The 19,097-nt window shown below is 37.4% G+C and overlaps 1 protein-coding gene across 2 annotated transcripts; it reads right to left on the bottom strand.

The window, feature by feature from the left end:
* Positions 1–13,401: 13,401 nt before the first annotated feature.
* On the bottom strand, positions 13,402–18,182 carry LOC112187988 (putative disease resistance RPP13-like protein 1). 2 transcript variants are annotated; one of them, XM_024327090.2, is made up of 3 exons: positions 17,758–18,182; positions 14,369–17,612; positions 13,402–14,007 (listed from the first exon to the last, which is right to left on the bottom strand). In XM_024327090.2, coding segments are annotated over exons 1-2 (3,216 nt in total). In that variant the 5' UTR covers positions 17,759–18,182; the 3' UTR covers positions 13,402–14,007; positions 14,369–14,397. The 2 variants fall into 2 exon arrangements, with proteins under 2 accessions (XP_024182858.1, XP_024182786.1); XM_024327018.2 differs by having other exon boundaries at positions 14,369–18,182.
* Between the last annotated feature and the right edge of the window lie 915 nt (positions 18,183–19,097).

Below are 19,097 nucleotides of genomic sequence, written 5' to 3'. Positions count from 1 at the left end.
TGTGGTTTGGGGGTAACATGATGTCAGTCCCTGCTCTTTCAATTTGATCAGCAACACCCCTGTACTTTCAATTTTAATCAACCATGCCCAAATTTTACTGTTCCGTCCAATTTGATCGTTAACTTTGACTGAATTGACAAAGTAAAATTTGGGCACGGCTGATTGAAATTGAAAGCACATGGGTGTTGCTGATCAAATTGAAAGAGCAGGGACTGACATGATGTTACCCCCAAACCACAGGGTACTAAACTGAATTTTATCCTAAAAAATAACTTAATTGGTTATTAAGGAAAAAAATATGTAACTTGTTGGGTAAGTGGGCAATCTTATAAGATGTTTGGGTAAATGGTGTTAGTGCAGCTCAAATTTGGGTAAATTGACATTTTTCCAAGAAAAAACTCAAAAGTGTATTGTTTTTTATTTTTATAAAGTGAAGATTTAGTATCATATTTTTTTTTATCAATTCTATAGTTGTATTATTGTGAGATTAATATTCTTCAATAAATATATATATTTAATATATATGAAAAATATTTTTGTCAAAACAATGATATAATGTTTTATTTCACTACTTTGTCAACATTAATGGAATAGAAGGGGTGGAATTGTGATGAAATTTTCAGTAAAGATGTCTAATGTTCAAATCTCATCATTGTAAAAATTTTATATTTTAAAAAATAAAAGGAAATTTTGTGTTTGTAATGGGCCAGCCCTCAATATTTCTTGTTCGGGCCGTGTCGGGCCCATGGGCCTATATACCTCGGCCTAGCCCAGCCCAGCCCGCAAGAATGGGCCGTACCGGGCGGATTTTAAAAGTGCCATGTCCGTGTCGTGCTTGCGTTTAGCGGCCTGCTTGTCACCTTTACATCCAAATGGTTTACATATTCGTATTGTGAAAAATTTTTAGGTAGGGCAAACGTATCAGCCACGTGGTACGCCCAGCCAATCATGTCTCTCTATTTTTTAATATTATTTCAAAACAGCTCATGTTTATTATAATGAAATACTCAAAACACCCCCTGCATAAGCAATGATTGGCTGGGCGTACCGCCACGTGACACGTCTGCCCTACCTAAGAATCTCTCTCATATTGTACGTACTTAGAGTAACTCCAACAGATTCCCTATATTTTGATTTTTCTCTACTTTAGGGAAAAATAAGCCTCTTTTGCTCCAACAAATTCTCTATAACTATCCCTATTTTAGGAATTAAAAGTGAGGAAAGAGAAAAGAAAATTCCCTATATTTATAGCAAACTCTAAAATTTTAAGGAAGAATATGGAGATTTTAGAGATTTTAGAGATTGTTGCAAAATAGGGAATCTGTTGGAATTGGAGAATAAAAAGAGGCTAAAGCTTTGAGTTTTGCTTCCCTATAATACAGAAATTATAGGAAAGCTGTTGGAGTTGCTCTTAGGAAGGAGAAGTTTAGATTGATAATTACAATCAAGTAGTACTTATCTATACTACTATCAAGTGAAGAGGTGCAATTATAATAATTGCAAAATAGATTTTTATTAAAAAAAAAACTAAACAAAGGATCTCATAACTCATTTTTCTCTCTCCCTATCTTCTCCCTGTGGTGACTTTTTCTTCCATAATTGAAGAAAAAAAAATTACTCTTACACATGCGTAGATTATTTAATTTAAGCCCAATATATTTCCCAAAGCAAAAACCCTAGTAGCCAATGCTTCCAACTCATTAGATAGTTTTACACGTCCATGCATGTCCTGTTGAGTTAGTGTAATTTAAATTCAAGATTAAGCGTTGAATATGGAAAATAGAAAATTTGTGATAATAATTTTTTCAATTTTTAATTCAACATGTATTACTTGGTTCACCAAATGGGTTCCGGTGTAAGTTTGATATGTTCATGAAGAAATCCATTTGTTTTTTCGTTTCAGGATGGGAATTTAGATATTGATTGTACCAATTCATGAAGAAATCCATTATCCTTCTCATGTGAATTATATGCTTCAAAAGTCACTCAAATATGTCTATGGAGGGTGAATATATATAATTCACCAAATGAGGGTGAATATATTATCCTTCTCATGTGAATTATTTGCATGTCCTTGAGCTGCCCTTTAGCTAGTAGCTTTTTTGTTTTTGTTCTGTTATGTCTTGTACAGTTGTAAACTTTGTACAATTTAATTCTTCCTTTAAAATATATATATATATATATAATTCACCAAAGAGAAATTTTAAATACTCACCCCAAACTACTTAATACACATCATAAAATAATATTTCAAATCAGATTTTATAAATAACTTAAATGACCAAAATAGACATATATGTATTATAAGAAAAATAATAACAATCATATATTCCTTGTATTATTCTATAATTATAAACACAATAAATTTCTATACATGGCATCTTGATAATTTAAAACAAGAATAAAGTTAGAAACCATTTAATTTCCTTAAATAAATTGTAATTAAATGGGGTGAGAGACCATATAATTTAGAATTTCGAAATCAATGACATTAAATATTTTTAAAACATATCGCATTATTCCTGTTAAAGTAAAATGAGAATTGGAATTGGTCTACTCATTTCATTCATAACCCCTTTATATAGGGATAGGATTACAACGGAAATATCAATTACATTGATGATACTAAATGCTGATTGAGCTGCGATTTGTAACTGCTTGATTCCCTCTTCGTTTGTTTCTTTGACGAAGGCACATAATGTGCTTTTTCTTTAACACTCCCCCTTGTGCCAAGTCAAAGACGAAATGGTGCATGAGTTGTTGCCTCACTAAAAACCTTGCTAAGTAACAATAAAACCCTGTGGGACAAAAATAAAACTTGGTCGAAGGAAAAGAGCAAAACGCACCTTCTACATTTGAGTATGACATGTGTGTGTTAGACTCCCCCTGACGTCTACACCTACCCTGGATACTTACATTAATCAAGGGAGCTTGGAAAGTCTTCGCATTCCTATGCTTTTCACATGTTTCTCAAATATGGCCTTAGGCAATGATTTGGTGAACAAATCTGTCACATTCTTCTCAGACCTTACTTGATTCACTTGAATCTTGAGGAGGGTCTGTTGTTGCTGATTGTAGGAAAACTTTGGCGATATGTGTTTTGCATTATCCCCTTGATATATCATAGCTTCATCTGTTAGATGCAAGCTGCATTATCTTCATAAATGCAAGTAGGCTCTTCAGTGGTAAAACTCAAACCACTAGTTCCTCGAATATGTGTAATGATAGCTTTTAACCATATACACTCACGAACCATCTCAAGTAGAGCAACGATCTCTGAGTGGTTCGAGGAGGTAGCCACAAGGGTTTGCTTGGTTGATCTCCAAGGTATCGCCGTGTTCCCAATGGTGAATACATAACCATTTTGGGAACGACCTTTATGTGCGTCATAGAGGTACCCAGTATCAGTAAAACCAACCAAAACGTCATTTGGTGTTTCAGTGTAGTGAGTGGCGCTTTTGCCATCAACATTTCCTTTAGGGATTGCAATTCTATATGCGGTCCCTCTTGTCTCTCTGTAGGGAAAGAACAGTCCCAAGTCAATGGTTCCTTTTAGGTATCGAAAAATGTTCTTGATACCATTCTAGTGACACTGCGTTGGCGCTGAGCTAAATCTAGCTAACAAGTTCACTGAGAATGCAATGTCTGGTCGAGTAAATTGGGCTAAGTAAAATAATGCGCCTATTGCACTTAGATAGGGAATTTCAGCTCCCAACACCTTTTCGTCATCTTCCTTTGGATGAAATGGATCTTTCCTTGCATCCAAACTTCGACCGATCATGGGAGTGCTAGCAGGATGTGCTTTGTCCATGTTATTTCGCCTGACTTTTGGACATATGCAGACTGGTGGATTAGTATTCCACAAACTCGGTGTTCTAGTTCAATGCCTAGACAGAATCGAGTTTTCCCAAGATCCTTCATCTCAAATTCAGATTTCAAGTAGCTCGCGGTTTCTCTTATTTCATCAAGAGTACCTATTATGTTCATATCATCTACATATACTGCTACAATTGCAAATCCAGAACTTGTTTTGTTTATGAATACGCAGGGGCATAATTCATCGTTCTTATATCCCTTCCCAATCAAGTAGTCACTTAGACGGGTATACCACATCCGTCTGGATTGTTTCAATCCGTAAAGTGAGCGTTTCAACTTAATTACAAACGCACTCTGTGGTTTAGAGTCACTTGACTTGGGTAATGTAAGGACATTAGGCACTTTTCATATATATCTCTGAATCTAAATCCCCATAGAGATATGCAGTAACCACATCCATGAGCTGTATTTCCAGTCCTTCAGAAATTACTAAGCTAACTAAGTAGCAGAACATTATAATGTCCATTACGGGAGAGTATGTCTCCTCGTAGTCAATTTCAGGGCGTTGTGAGAAACCTTGCGCCACAAGGCGAGCCTTGTACCTTAGGACTTCATTCTTCTCATTACGCTTTCTGACAAAGGTCCATTTATGTCCTACAGGCTTTACACTTGGTGGGGTTAGAACTACATGACCAAATACCTGTCTCTTTGTCAGATAATCTAATTCTGCCTGGATTGCTTCTTTCCATTTAGGCCAATCTACTCTTTGTTGACATTTTGCAACAGAGCGTGGTTCGATATCATCGTGCTCTATGATTCCTTGAGTAACAGTATATAACATCAATGTGTATGGAAGATCTTTCTATCAACTCATACGCACTCTCATAATCCTTTGAGATTTCTTTGTCCTCTAGAATCATTTCAAACATCGGAGCATCCTCTAGTATTGATTCATGGACATAACTATAATCAGAGACAATCTCATGAGATGGATTCTATACATTGATGATTGGTTTGTGCCTTACTCACCCTTTTCTTCCTTGGGTAAGTGTCAATCGAACCAAGTGACCTCCCTCTCTTCCTTGGGGAGCCACGGCCTCAACCACACCTCCACTAAGTGCGGTTGCAGTCCCTCTATCTGCGGCACCATGCCCCTTATTTGGGGACTTCTAACCTTGCAGGCACATTTGCAGCTGGTATATGTGATCTCGTCACTTTTACGATATCAGTAAACGTATCAGGCATCGAATCTGCTACATTTCTGAAGATCAATTATTCTTTTCACTTCACTTTCACTTTGTGAAGTGCGGGGATCAAAATGAGACAGAGTGGGGACAAACCACGACAATTCCTGTCGTTCCCTTGGAAAATCCTTTTTCCTATCTCCCCCTAACGACGGGAAGACTGTCTCATCAAAGTGATAGTCCGCAAATTAAGCGGTAAATATATCGCCTATCAAGATTTCCAAAAAACGGATAATTGTTGGGGATTCGTATCCAACATAAATACTTAATCGTCTCTGAGGACCCATTTTGGTGCGCTGTGGAGGCGCAATAGGCACATATACTACTCAACCAAATATGCGTAAGTGTGAAATGTCAGGCTCATATCCAGTTACCAACTGGGACGCAGAAAATGGTTGGCTAGCAGTGGGTCTGAAACGAATAAGTAGAGCTGCTTGCAATATTGCATAACCCTATGCAGATATAGGCAGGTTGGTGCGCATAACCAATGCCCTAGCCACCATCTGTATCCTTTTGATGGTGGCTTCTGCGAGACCATTTTGTGTATGCACATGGGGTACAGGATGCTCTACATCGATCCAAATAGATATGCAATAATCATCAAATGCTTTTGATGTAAACTCTCCAGCATTATCAAGCCTTATAGACTTGATAGGATGATCAGGGTGGTGAGCCCTTAAACGTATAATCTGTGCTAGGAGTATTGCAGCAATTTTTGTGGACAATAAAACGACACGTGACCAGATTGTCGAAGCATCCACCAGAACAGTAAAGTACTTGAATGGTCCGCATTCTGGATGGATAGGTCCATAGACATTTCTTTGTATCCTTTGTAAGAATGGAATGTTTTGTTTTGTATCTTTAGCATAGGAAGGTCTCGATCCTATTTTGCTAAAGAGCAGGCTTTGCAAAATGAGTGATGTGCCTTTGAAATTGTCAATGAGGCATAATGGGAGGGAGGTAGTGCTTCTGGTACTTCAGAAGGCAATGACTGCATTTGAGCAATACTAGAACCGACACCTTGCAGTGTGACGGATTTTTCTCCCATTTTTCACTCGAAAGGAGGGATGTCTGTGTGAGTTCTTTAAAAATACGGATCATCATGTCACGACCTCGGTGCCATAGGCGGTCATGCAAAAGCTTGTATGAGTCAGTGTCCTACATTTCATTATTGGTGACAGTATAGGATTCAATGATTCGAATCGTAGTGAGGTACAGTCCACTAGATTAACTCATAAGTTTCTCTAATATGTGTTTCCTTCCACAATCATTAGATGTAATATCAAGGTATTCAGTTCCATTCTCACGGTGTGTTTTTACATGATAACCGTTGGCACAATTAGCTTTGAAACTTTAACAAGGTTCGATTAGCTCTTGGTGCATACAAAGCGTCTTTGACTTTAAATATATCTCAGATTCTTTAGAGTAATTCTATTTGAGTAGAATGATAATCTTTTCATTCTAATAATAATTTTTTCTCTAGATGTATTGCTTTACATCTTTATATTGCAATTTCGAACCATGTAAATATGTGTATAAATTTGAATAAATTCAGTGCTTGAGAATAAAATTCAAAATTTATTAATGAGCCAACGATAATCAAATCAAGGTCTTTGTTCAAAAATCTAATTCATCAAACCATTCTTTAAGACCAAATAATAGTCTAATTAAAAATGAGGCAGTATGCCTTCACAACTATCTTTGGAAAATAAAATAAATAAAGCAGATCAGTCAAGATTGAGAGCATCCATTGACTTAGCAAGTTCCTCTTTGCCATTGAAGTCTGCAATTGTAAGGTTGACGTTTAGGTCATGACCTTCTTCTTTCATATAGTGAGCCTCTTGTTCTTTAGACTCTCTATACCTCTTGTAATTGGCTGCTACTCTGTTGTTTGCTTGGCAGTTCTTGTACCAGTGCCCAATGAATCCACACCTATAGCATGGTTCATTGTCAACTCTTTCCTTTTTCATCTTGTTTCCACGATCCCCATGTCCCTTTCCACATGGTGCATTGTTGCCACGTGGGTAAGGATAAGCATGTCTAAACCCCCTTGCATTGGAGTTATTTCCACCTTTCATTTTGCCATAATTAGCCTCGGAAATTTTCTTTGTCCCAGTGGGCCTGGCATTGTTATCCAAGAAAGTCTCATTTTGTCTCCCAGCCACTTGCAGTAGGCTTATCAACTTATTGAAGGTTGTGATTCTTTTGTTGTCATAATCCAACTGATACTGGTTCGCTAGTATAAAAGCTGAATTAGGAAAGGTGGTAAGAGTCTTGTAGATCATATCATCTTCTATGATTTCCCTTCCACAGAAATTGAGACGTGCCTTTAAGCGCAACATGTCCTTGTTGAAGTCATTGACCTTTTTATAGTCAAGCAAACGGATTCCATTCCACTGAACAGCCAGTCCTGGGAGTAAAGTATCGTGAATGTTCCCAAAACGTCCTTTAAGAGCATCCCACAGTGCTTTAGGTGTCTTCAACTGAAGGTACTCCCAACGTAGGCTAGGATCAATATGTCGCCTCAGAAAAATTAAGGCATCTGCTTTCACCTTATTAGATAGTTCATCATCTTTCCTTTTTCATGGTTCATTGTCAACTCTTTCCTTTTTCATCTTGTTTCCACGATCCCCATGTCCCTTTCCACATGGTGCATTATTGCCACGTGGGTAAGGATAAGCACGTCTAAACCCCCTTGCATTGGAGTTATTTCCACCTTTCATTTTGCCATAATTAGCCTCGGGAATTTTCTTTGTCCCAGTGGGCCTGGCATTGTTATCCAAGAAAATCTCATTTTGTCTCTCAGCCACTTGCAGTAGGCTTATCAACTTATTGAAGGTTGTGATTCTTTTGTTGTCATAATCCAAATGATACTGGTTCGCTAGTATAAAAGCTGAATTAGGAAAGGTGGTAAGAGTCTTGTAGATCATATCATCTTCTGTGATTTCCCTTCCACAGAAATTGAGACGTGCCTTTAAGAGCAACATGTCCTTGTTGAAGTCATTGACCTTTTTATAGTCAAGCAAACGGATTCCATTCCACTGAACAGCCAGTCCTGGGAGTAAAGTATCGTGAATGTTCCCAAAACGTTCTTTAAGAGCATCCCACAGTGCTTTGGGTGTCTTCAACTGAAGGTACTCCCAACGTAGGCTAGGATCAATATGTCGCCTCAGAAAAATTAAGGCATCTGCTTTCACCTTATTAGATAGTTCATCATCTTTGGGATCAATAATAGTGGCAGTGTAGTCTTTTGCCACAAAGGCAGTTTCCATATCGGAAACCCAACGATGGTACTCAAGTCCGTCTAAGTCCAAGATGTCAAACTCAGGTCAAGTTGGATCAGCCATCTACATAAACAAGAGAGAAGAAATAAATTACGCAGTCATAAAGACATCCACGTGAATTATTTTCCAAACGTATGAATTAGATTTCAAGACCAAGATTTGTAATGGTCACATTTATTTCGATGCTATGTGACAATACTTTATCACAGTAAGTGTGTATTTATAATGCGCATGAACTTTCATTATCATGGCAAAACGCAATTATTTTTGTATAGCATTCTAAACAAGTAATAATCATAGCACGTAATAAATAATAAAAACATAGCATATATTAAAATAAATTACATGGCATGCTCAAATTTCACAAATGTATACCAAAATATATATTACACATAATAATAACAATACTATATCATGTGTAAAATAAACAATAACATAATATAAAGGCATGCTTAGGAATATATAAGAGTAAATAAAATTCACAAAACATGCTCACAATTGCATAAATAATATATAACAAGATATATATGGCATGTTCAAAATAAAGTATAAACTATAGCATAATTAAAACATGCTTAAACATAATCATGTAAAACATAAATAACAAGGCATGCTTAAAATGATCAAAATTATCTAACTAAATATGCTCAAAAGTTCTAATTATAAACAATTTAATATACCGGAGTATGAAAATAAATAAATAAAAGAGAACATACTTGATATCAAGTAAATAAAACGATCCTAGCGCACGCGCATGTTGATGCAGGCGTGCGTAGCGATGTTTTTGAACTTGAGAACTGAACCGCTTCCTCTTTTTTCAGCAGTGGGCCGGGTCTTTTCTTTTTCTCTTCTTTTATTTCTGTTTTTTTTTCTTTCTGGGTCGGGGGGGGGCTCCTCTTTTTTTTCTCTGGGCCAAAAGGCCTGTTTCTTGTTCCTTTTGTTTGTTTGTTTTTTTATTATTTTTTTTTTATTCTGGGCCTCAGAGGCCTGTTTTTTTTTTCCGGCCGGGTCTATACTTTGGCCCGGGTCAAGTCTCTCTCTTTTTTTTTCTCTTTCTCCCTTCTTCTTTCTCGTTTTCTGGTTTGCAGACACAGACAACCACAGTTGACTAGGCGAGGCGGTGGTTTGCTAGGTGAGGCTTCGCTACAGGATTGTGGTGCGTCGACGCGGGGATCTGCGCAGACGAGGGGTCGTGGGAATGCAGGGATTGCATTGCTGCTCGCGGTGGACTGTTGCTGTTGCGGCTGTGGGCGCGCGGGGGCTACTGGAAGGATGGTCGAACGCCGAGGCTGCTGGGTGTCGCTTGGCTGGCAGCAGCGACGGGAATTATAGATGGGTGCGGTGAGCAATTGGCTGGGTGACCGCAGCGCTGGGGTTGCGGAGAAGGGCGCGGAGGCTGGGCAGAGTGTTGGAGTCGGGCTGCTGCAAGCGCCAGGCTGCTGTAAGGAGGGGAGGAGGCTGAGCAGCGACGGCGCTGGGGCAGATGGGAGACGGGGTCTGTGTGGGGCAGGGCTGGGCTGCGCAGGTGAGGCCCGTGTTGGCTAGGGTATTGCAGGCAGGGAGGGCCGGAGAGGAGGAGGCCGACCTGGACAGGAATTTTTTTTTTTTTTTTTTTTTTTTTGGGCTGTAGAAAAGAAGAAAAAAAATTTTCTTCTAGGGTTTTGGGTTGTTTCTTTGGCTATTGGCTCTAAGCGTGCTGATAACGTGTTAAAGTAAAATGAGAATTGGAATTGGTCTACTCATTTCATTCATAACCCTTTTATATAGGGATAGGATTACAACGGAAATATCAATTACATTGATGATACTAAATGCTGATTAAGCTGTGATTTGTAACTGCTTGATTCCCTCTTCGTTTGTTTCTTTGACGAAGGCACATAATGTGCTTTTCCTTTAACAATTCCCACTTTTTAGTCCCTTCTTTTTTTCTAAAAGTTACGATTATTCAATTTATTATCTAACATAAAATATCAAAGGTATAAAACTTTGTAATTATTAATATGTTTGACCATCCAATGATAACTTTGTAGTTCTAGCATTGTGCAGAAACTACCGTTACAGTTTTAGTTGAATGCTCGACTCAAAATTTTATACTTGATCAATAGGGTATTTGGTGGATGAGAACTCAAATAATACAAAAACTATTTCTAATCATCATTTAGGGAATAATAATGAATCCTTATGGATTTCCCAATAACTAACACCATATTTGTCAATTATATATACTCATCAAATCAAATAGTAGCATTAATGTAGTTAAATAATAGTGTATTTCATGGTTTTTTCATTTAAGGATATTTTAGGTAATTTGGATTGTGTATTTAGTAAAATATTAAAATGAGAAATTAAATGGTAGGTATATTGAGTAAGGAGTGTGTATTAAGTAATTAGGGGTGTGTATTTAAAATTTCTCTTCACCAAATGATTCCCGTGTAAGTTTGATATGTTCATGAATGGAGGGTGAATATATATATAATCAAATAGTGCTTGCTATTGCTCTACGAACAGGATATTGTATTAAATTAAACATTTATATTATGGTTAAGGTATTGGAGATAATTAATTTTAATCCTTAAATAACTTAAAGCGGTAATTGGGATTCATTTAATAGTTTAGCTTGCTGTGATGCTAGCTCGGCCTCTAAAGTGATGATGTTTTCACAACAGTAACTTTGTTTAATTTACTCTTAAACGATCGCATTTTTTCACTTGACCACTAGATAAACACCAAGATAAAAAAAAAATGGAAATAACTTTGTCTTTTTCGATACAAAAGATGAAGTTTCAAATCACGTGATTTTTAAATAAAAACATGAAGAGTTGATTCATCATGGTGGTGGAACGTGCAAGTTAGGTAACAGGTACAAGATGGAGGACTATATTAAAAATATAATCAATTTACTACTAGTAAACTCCCCCCTGGATCAGCTCATACCAGAAACGTCGTCCCAAATCAAGAACGCTTGCCTCTCCATGTCAGAACCACTGAAGGACGGCTGTCCTCTGTGCCGCGATCACTACAGGACGTTTGAACTGCTCTCTCGCACGCCGCGCCTCCACTTTTTCCACGACAATTGTTAAAAGAACTGGCACGAAGACTAGGCTTGTTCGCATTTCGGAGATAGGGTCATCAAATTCGTTAACGAACTGATGTGGCAAGCTATTTTTCATTCTTTTTTTTTTCCTTTTCCGTTCATTAGTAAGATATAACAGTGTTATTACTTGTCCCACAATATTTCATAGCACAATACCATAAATATGCTATAAATGGAGTTAGTCTAAATGAGATTGGCTTGGGAACCAAAAGCTATGTCTTCTAGTAAAACTAAGAGAGAAGTATACAGACTCCATTTACTGATTATCACTTTCGGATTAAACCATTATGTTTCCAACAAGAACCCATGACTAAATTGCAATTAGTCTTGCTAGCTTGACTATGAACAATAAGTTTCAAACTCTTAACAATCCTTTGATGATGTATTGATCCGGTCCATTCGAGTCAATCAATGTATTGCAAGATTTTCACTCCAAATATGGGAACATTACATTTGGTTTTCAGAGGTATTGCTTATTATTTTGGCGAAATGTCACAAATAGTACCCTAATTATAGACCATTCGACACATTGATACCTCAAATTTCAAAACCATCACTTTGGTACCTCAACTTCTATTCCGTCATACATTTTGATACCCGCCATTGAATTTTCGGTTAAAATAGAAGATATTTTAGCAATATCATACATTTTATGAGGGTAGTTTCGTCAAATGACATATTTGAATTGAAAAGACATATTTAACTAAACAATAATATAAATAAATTTAAAATAGAACCCAAAAATTCATCTCTTCTTACTAGAAACAAGTTTTCCAACCTTACGTCTTTTGCATTCCTAGATTTGTTTTACAAGAACCCATTAACAAATCACTAATTTTCAGTTTAATCCCGAGGATAAACGGTTTGTTGATCGAAACTCGGCAAACTCAATGGGGCAGCGGTGTTGCCAAGCACGTCTGTTGGTTGGAGATCTTCAAGCCAAGATCTGATTCATCTCTGCACTTATATATAGTTGGTTTCTATGCAATAGATTGCTTATAGATTTTTTATTTTAAGGAAGATCGGTGAAGGATGATGAGGAACATGATTAAAGAGGTGTTTTTCTCGTTTATTGCTTTGGTTATGGTTTTTTTTTTTTCTTCTGCTGGGTTGATTAATGATGATTATCATCATCTTCATCTTTTGAATACTTTCCCTTTCATTATTTCATCATCTGGCCTAGGGCAGTCCAATACTAACCTTAGAAATCTTAGACATCTAGAGAGGGAATTAGATTGAAGATTTGAATTTTGTAGTTTTGTTGATGGAGGAATAGGAGAGAGAGAAAAGAGATGGGGACTGGGTTCTAATTCATGAATTGCAAAGAAAGAGATGGAAAGACGAAAATGTCCTTGCAAAAAGAACTTAATTGACGCCGTTATAACAGTAGGTATGAAAGTTATTCAATAAAAACAAGTTGAGGTATCAAAGTGATAGTTTTGAAACTTGAGGTACTAATCTGTCGAATGGTCTAAGGTACTATTTGTGACATTTCCCCTATTATTTTTGGAGATGATCCCTTTTCTTTTTTGAGAAGAAGAAGAGATGATCCCTTTTCGAATGTAAAGTTTTAAGATAATATATCTTAAAAAGGTTGACTTGAAACAATAAGCTCAAATTGGATCTGAAATATGAAAGAGTCAATTAAATTTTTGGAAAAAGTATGTAAATATATTAGTTCATTGAGAGAGAACATTTCTTTGCTGCATCAGGGAAAACTGATGAACGCAACCATGCTATAAATGTCGATGATTTAAACTCAGAACCAAGTTTAAGCTGTGTAAGATGAACTTTGTTCTGTTTGCCAAAAAAAAAAAAAAACTTGGTTCTGATTTCTGAGTTTAAAATGTAAAAGAGAACTTTTTTTTGGACAAGGTAAAAGAGATTATTTAGATTTTACTCACTGGACTGAGTGATACGGTATGTTTCAAAGGGTGAGATTCTATAAGGACACATTTTTGCCTGCAAAAGCCTTTCATAAAGGACACATGTTTGCTTTAGGCAATGTTTGTCAGCCGACGAAATTTCGTGGGCAATGCTTATCAAATTGAAAAAATAAAATTAAGGAAATTACTTCTCAAATTAAAATTTAGAAAATACAGGGCAACAGCACTAGCAATCTATAAAAAAAATAATAGTAATAAAATAAAATTAATTGGGAAATCACCATGCCAAAGAAAACTCATTAGTCGAGAAACATTGCCGATGAAAATTAGGGAAATGCCAACGAAATTAGAGAAATGCTTCTCAATTTCAAACTTGGTACTTGACAAACGAGCCAGAATAATCCCTCCCCACCTCCAGCACCACAGATTGAGTAATTCAAGGCCTAATGGTATCAATAAGATGCAAAGCCATTTCCCATCACCAAAAATCCAAAATACAGCTTCCTTAAAGTAGATAATCTCGGTCAATATCACAAAATCGAGAGTTCCATGCCCTGCATACGTCGATCCTTCATATGACTTGAAAGCATAATTTGGACCATCTGAGCATCAAGACATCCAATGTACATGATCAGAGAGAACAACTTTCATTACCTGCAACTTACAGCTAGCTGGTTGGCTTCCTGCAACATCGAACATGCACATAGTTATTTTGAGCCGGTAGTTGAAAGCAATCAAAGCATAACTTAGTTCTCAAGAAATATTTGAAGGTTGAATTCATGTGGTTTCTTTTGAGTCCCTACTTAAATTCACAGTAAAGAAGTAGATTATCAATACCAAACACAATTAAAAACTTCATCCGTTTTGTGTAAATGAAAATTGAAAAGGTCATTACTTGGTCGAAAATGATGAAAGCATGTCAGAATCAAGACTCAGAAAGAGAATGTCAAAATCAACATTTTAGGGCTAATTCACTCGGCAACAAAAAAGAGAGCAGCTAATTGTAAGCATTTAAATCAATAGACTGCGTAACTACGTATATACCTGGTGTCCTGGCAGAATGAATAGAGTGATCATATTTCACATCCATCAATGGTTATGTGAGGAATGTGAGAAATCTTAGGCCAATCTTTGCCTTTGTCTCTCTGGCATCGTTCTACAAGCAAAGGGCATCCCCAAATTCTCAGTTGAGAAAGAGAACTCGGGAGCCCTTCTTCTGGCAAGCACCGGAGCTCAGGGCAGTCCAATATCGTCAAATCTTCAAGAGAAATGAGGCGGTTCAGCTCCTTCCCATCTATCCTCATAAAATTGGGGAGATTGGAGAAGGAGAGATGTGTGAGGGAGGTAGGCAGCATCCCCTCCTCAGGAAATGAATCCGCTTCTATTTCACATTCCTTGAATCTGATTATCAACTTCCTAAGAGAGCTTAGTCTTTGTAGACCCCATTGTGTGCGGCTTGCTAAGAGTCTTTCATAGCAATGAAACTCGAGGGATTTCAATGCCGGTGGTAATCCCCCTTCTGGAAATGATTCAAATTCTGGACAATTTCGTATGGTCAAATGCTGAAGAAATGGGGCAAAGGTGTGCATCTGTTCTGGAAATGACCGAAACTTCACACATGTACGGATATCCAAATCTGCCAATTTGGGAGCATTTATCCTTCCATAACTAGGAAAACTTACAAAATTTGGGCAACCCCATATTTCCAATCTACCAAGAAAGAGGTTCACAATGCAATGAGATTCTTGTGAGAGTGAACCACTGAAGGATTCCAGATTCCACAACTCTAGCCATTCAAGCGTTGGGAAGTTATCCAATGGTAATATCTCAGTTAGCTTGGGACAATTACTAACATGGAGACCACAAAGATTAGGAAAAACTCCACCTTCTGTGTTACCACTAATATCATCCCATTCTCGCCACTCCAACATATTCATAATCCGCAGTTCTTTCAGAGATCGAAATGGCTTCAATACACCATTACTATTGCCACCATAAAACTCAGGACCTATAGACACTACTTCATTTAATCTCTGAATCCAAAGTGTTCGTAGGGAGGGTAACTGCCCAAGTGGTGGCAAGAAGCAACAGAACTTACAATCTGAAAACCTAACAGAAGCTAGGTGGGTGAAAGACTCATCTCCTAACCAATCCGGAAACCTTGTACCCCCATAGAATTCAATTACAAGTTCTTTTAGGTTTGCATGGGGTTGGAGAGTCTCCAGGATTTCTCTGTCCTTTTGTGAATCCTCAATATCATCTCCCCATTTCAAGACTAGCTCAGTGATATACTTCTTGTTCCTCATATTGGCCTTCATGGCATCTCCAACATGGATAATGTTCTGCAACCCTGAAATATAAAGTGCTCCGCGCAACTTCTGAAGCTCCTTTAACTCTGCAATGTTACAGCCACTATGCTTGTCCAATATGAAGTCAGTTAAAAGTTGCAGATCTTTCAGTTTACCCATGTTTGGTGGCATCTTTTTTAACCGTGTCCCTCGAACATCAAGATGGCGCAAGTTGATTAGTCTCCCGAAATGGCTTGGCAACATGGAAATAGCTCCACAATTCCGCAACACTAATGTTTGTAAATTATACAAGCTACACAATGCATCAGGCAATTTTTCAATAGAACTGCGAGACAAATCCAAGTACCTTAGATGTTTCAAGTTGCAAATTGAACCAGGCATCTCCTTAATATCATAATCTGATAAATTGAGCACTCTTAAATGTTGTAGAATTGGCAATAGATCATATAGTACCTTATTTGACATTGGAAAGTATTGATGTGGAGAATACGGTCGGAATGGTAGGAAGGTGCGCAGATACTTGGCCCTATATAAAGCCTCAAATTTCTCAAAGCCATGATCACTTGTCTTCATATATGAAAAGTGACGAGCTTTGCTTACAATGTTGATTGACTCTTCTTCTTCCAACCTAATAGAAAACTCTCCTGATACAAACTTTGCCAGATCATGTATGAGATCATGCATGGTGAAAATCGGTTCATGACGATAATTATCAAATAAATGTTGGAAAAGTGACCTTGAGGTTAGAATATCGAAGTATCCCTCTCCAACTTTTTCCAACGTTATCTTCCTTTTTGGTTGCAAGAGATCTTCAGCCATCCACAACAGAACTAACTCTGAGCTTTTGAATTCATAACCTTTGGGAAATATCGAACAATAGGCAAAACAACGTTTCAGATGTGAAGGCAGATGATGGTAGCTCAACCACAAAGCAGGCAGAATGTTCATCTCCCTATCTGACAAGTCCCATAAGTCACTCTTCAGTATGTTTTCCCATTTCCCAATACTCAATTCAGAGCGTAAGAGGCCTCCAAGTGACTTTGCAGCTAAAGGAAGGCCTTTACATTTTCTAACAATCTGTCTTCCAATTACTTCAAGATTTGGATTTGATCTCAGCACATCAGCATTTTTGAAGGCATGCTTTGCAAATAACAACCAACAATCCTCCTCAGACATTTGCATCAAACGGTGACTTGCAACAGTACCCATCACAGAAGAAACACCTTCACTGCGTGTCGTGACAATAATCTTACTCCCTCTGGCTCCTGATTCAAAGGGACGCATAAATGCATCCCAGTCGATATTATTCTCATTCCAAACATCATCTAGAACAAGGAGAAACTTCTTTTCTGTCAAAAGTTCCTTCAGCTTAACTTGAAGCAGATCAAGTTCTGTCACACCACAAGATTGTGAAGTAATTGACGCGTACAGTTTTTGTGTTATTCTAGGAATATCAAATTCTACAGATACACAAACCCATGCTTGGAGGTCAAAATGTAGCTTTACTCTTTCATTGTTGTATACAAGCTGAGCAAGAGTTGTCTTACCGATCCCACCCATGCCCACGACAGGAATCACACTTAGCTTATCATTGATTGCACTGTCCGATAACAACAAGTCAACGATGACCTTCTTGTCCTTCTCCCTTCCATACACATCAACATCATTTACCAGAGAAGAAGCTTCAAGTAATCTTGCTGGTTGTGGTTTATCTTTGAGACTTTCTATCAAACCAAACTCATCTTTTTCCTTCATAATATGTTCTAATCTCTCAAGAGTCTCCAATAACTTGTGCTCCATAGTTTTGTCAAATTCATCTAATGAATTAGTAGAGCTGAGATTGTGTACCTGACCACGTAGAGCTTCGGTATTGATCTCATCGAGCAAGTCCCCTGCAACATACAAAGCATCTTTAAGCTCGTCAAGCCATGCCCTCACATGCGGGTTTCTGATTTGCTTCTCCTCTGCATCATCGAGCACTGCATTCACGGAAATCAACTTCATCTTTAACTTCTTGAGCAATCCATAGTTGACTTTCTGTTTGGAGATGAAGTCAACTACTTGACGAGAGGCAAGTCTATCAAACAAAACAGAGAGAAATGAAGAGAGAAAAGCTCCACCCACTAATTCCAGAGCCATGATTTATCGGTCATGCAGGAACCGAAAGATCACAAGGGAAGAAGAAAGGAAGTGATCGGAAGAATAGTGAAACAAACAAGAATTTGGGTTGTTAGATTGTGATTGTGATTCTTGGTAAATGAGGTTAAAACTGGATTAGATACAGCTTGTGAGGAACTTCGTTTATTCTTCTTTATTCATCGGCACATGCCCATGTTTACAACAATCCTACATTTTAATACTTATTACCTAGTTGTGTAAATAGCACGTACAGAATAATAATTTATAAAAATGCTAATGCATTCTTTCAAGATTCTGGAAAAAATAAAACTCAAAGCTCTGTTTACTATCAAACATGTCATACATTGTTCCCATTCCTCTGGTCATAGCTTAGCTTCATTCATATAATTAACTCTTAAAGAATATTCGAACAAATAATTACTCTCTAACTGAAATCCAAGGTTGAGTTATCATTAACCAATGAGTTACAAGGTAAATCTACTTTATCTCGACCAAGTAAAAACTGCAACAATAGCAATACCTGACTTGATCTAAGTTAACGTGAAACTTCTTAAACAAATCAGAACGAAGACAACGTAAACGAGTTTTATTTGTAAATCATGGGATTTGAAATTATGATATCCCATCAATATACTCGTAGATACTTGTTAATATCGCAACTACTTGTACAAAATTAACAAGTACTTGTACAAAATTCACACAATATATGCATGCAATGACTAAATAACCGGGGAATATCACTTGATACTGTGGAGAGAAAAAATCACCAGACCCATTAGCTACTTGGTAAATCCAAATACATGCTAACTCCCATGATTGGCCTCCTGAGGTTCTGACTCCCTCTCCCTCAAGCAAATGAAGATGGAATCAACAGTGCAGTTTGGTTTGAATACTTGATACATCTACATATTCCATTGCGTATTCTCAATCAATTAGCTAACAACCATGTCATTATTGTAATTGAAAATTGGATGCCAAAATGACTATAAATGAGTACTTACCTTATGCAAAAATCTGTAGCTAAAATTTCTGCAAAGTCTGGCTGATCTCCTCATCTCACGAAAATCTGATTCCCATAAATGAATCCGTGATTTAAAAATGAAATGAAATTGCTAAAATCAGAATTCTCCATCTTAAGCCGAAGGCAGGAATAGAAATACCATGACCCACAAGCCAAACTCTCGATAAGATTATGAACATCTACCATCCCCCTTGCCAAGGTTCATCATCAGTCTCAGTACCTTGGTCTTTGAACGCATGGAAGTAACATCCAGAGGGGGGCGTTGTGGGTTACAGATTTGGAAAGTTCTCACAACTCTCCTCAG

This window comes from Rosa chinensis, chromosome 1, assembly GCF_002994745.2.
Source record: "Rosa chinensis cultivar Old Blush chromosome 1, RchiOBHm-V2, whole genome shotgun sequence".
In the NCBI taxonomy this organism is placed as follows: Eukaryota; Viridiplantae; Streptophyta; class Magnoliopsida; order Rosales; family Rosaceae; genus Rosa; species Rosa chinensis.
Note: the sequence above shows the minus strand (reverse complement) of the source record. Positions and strands in the feature narration are given on the sequence as shown.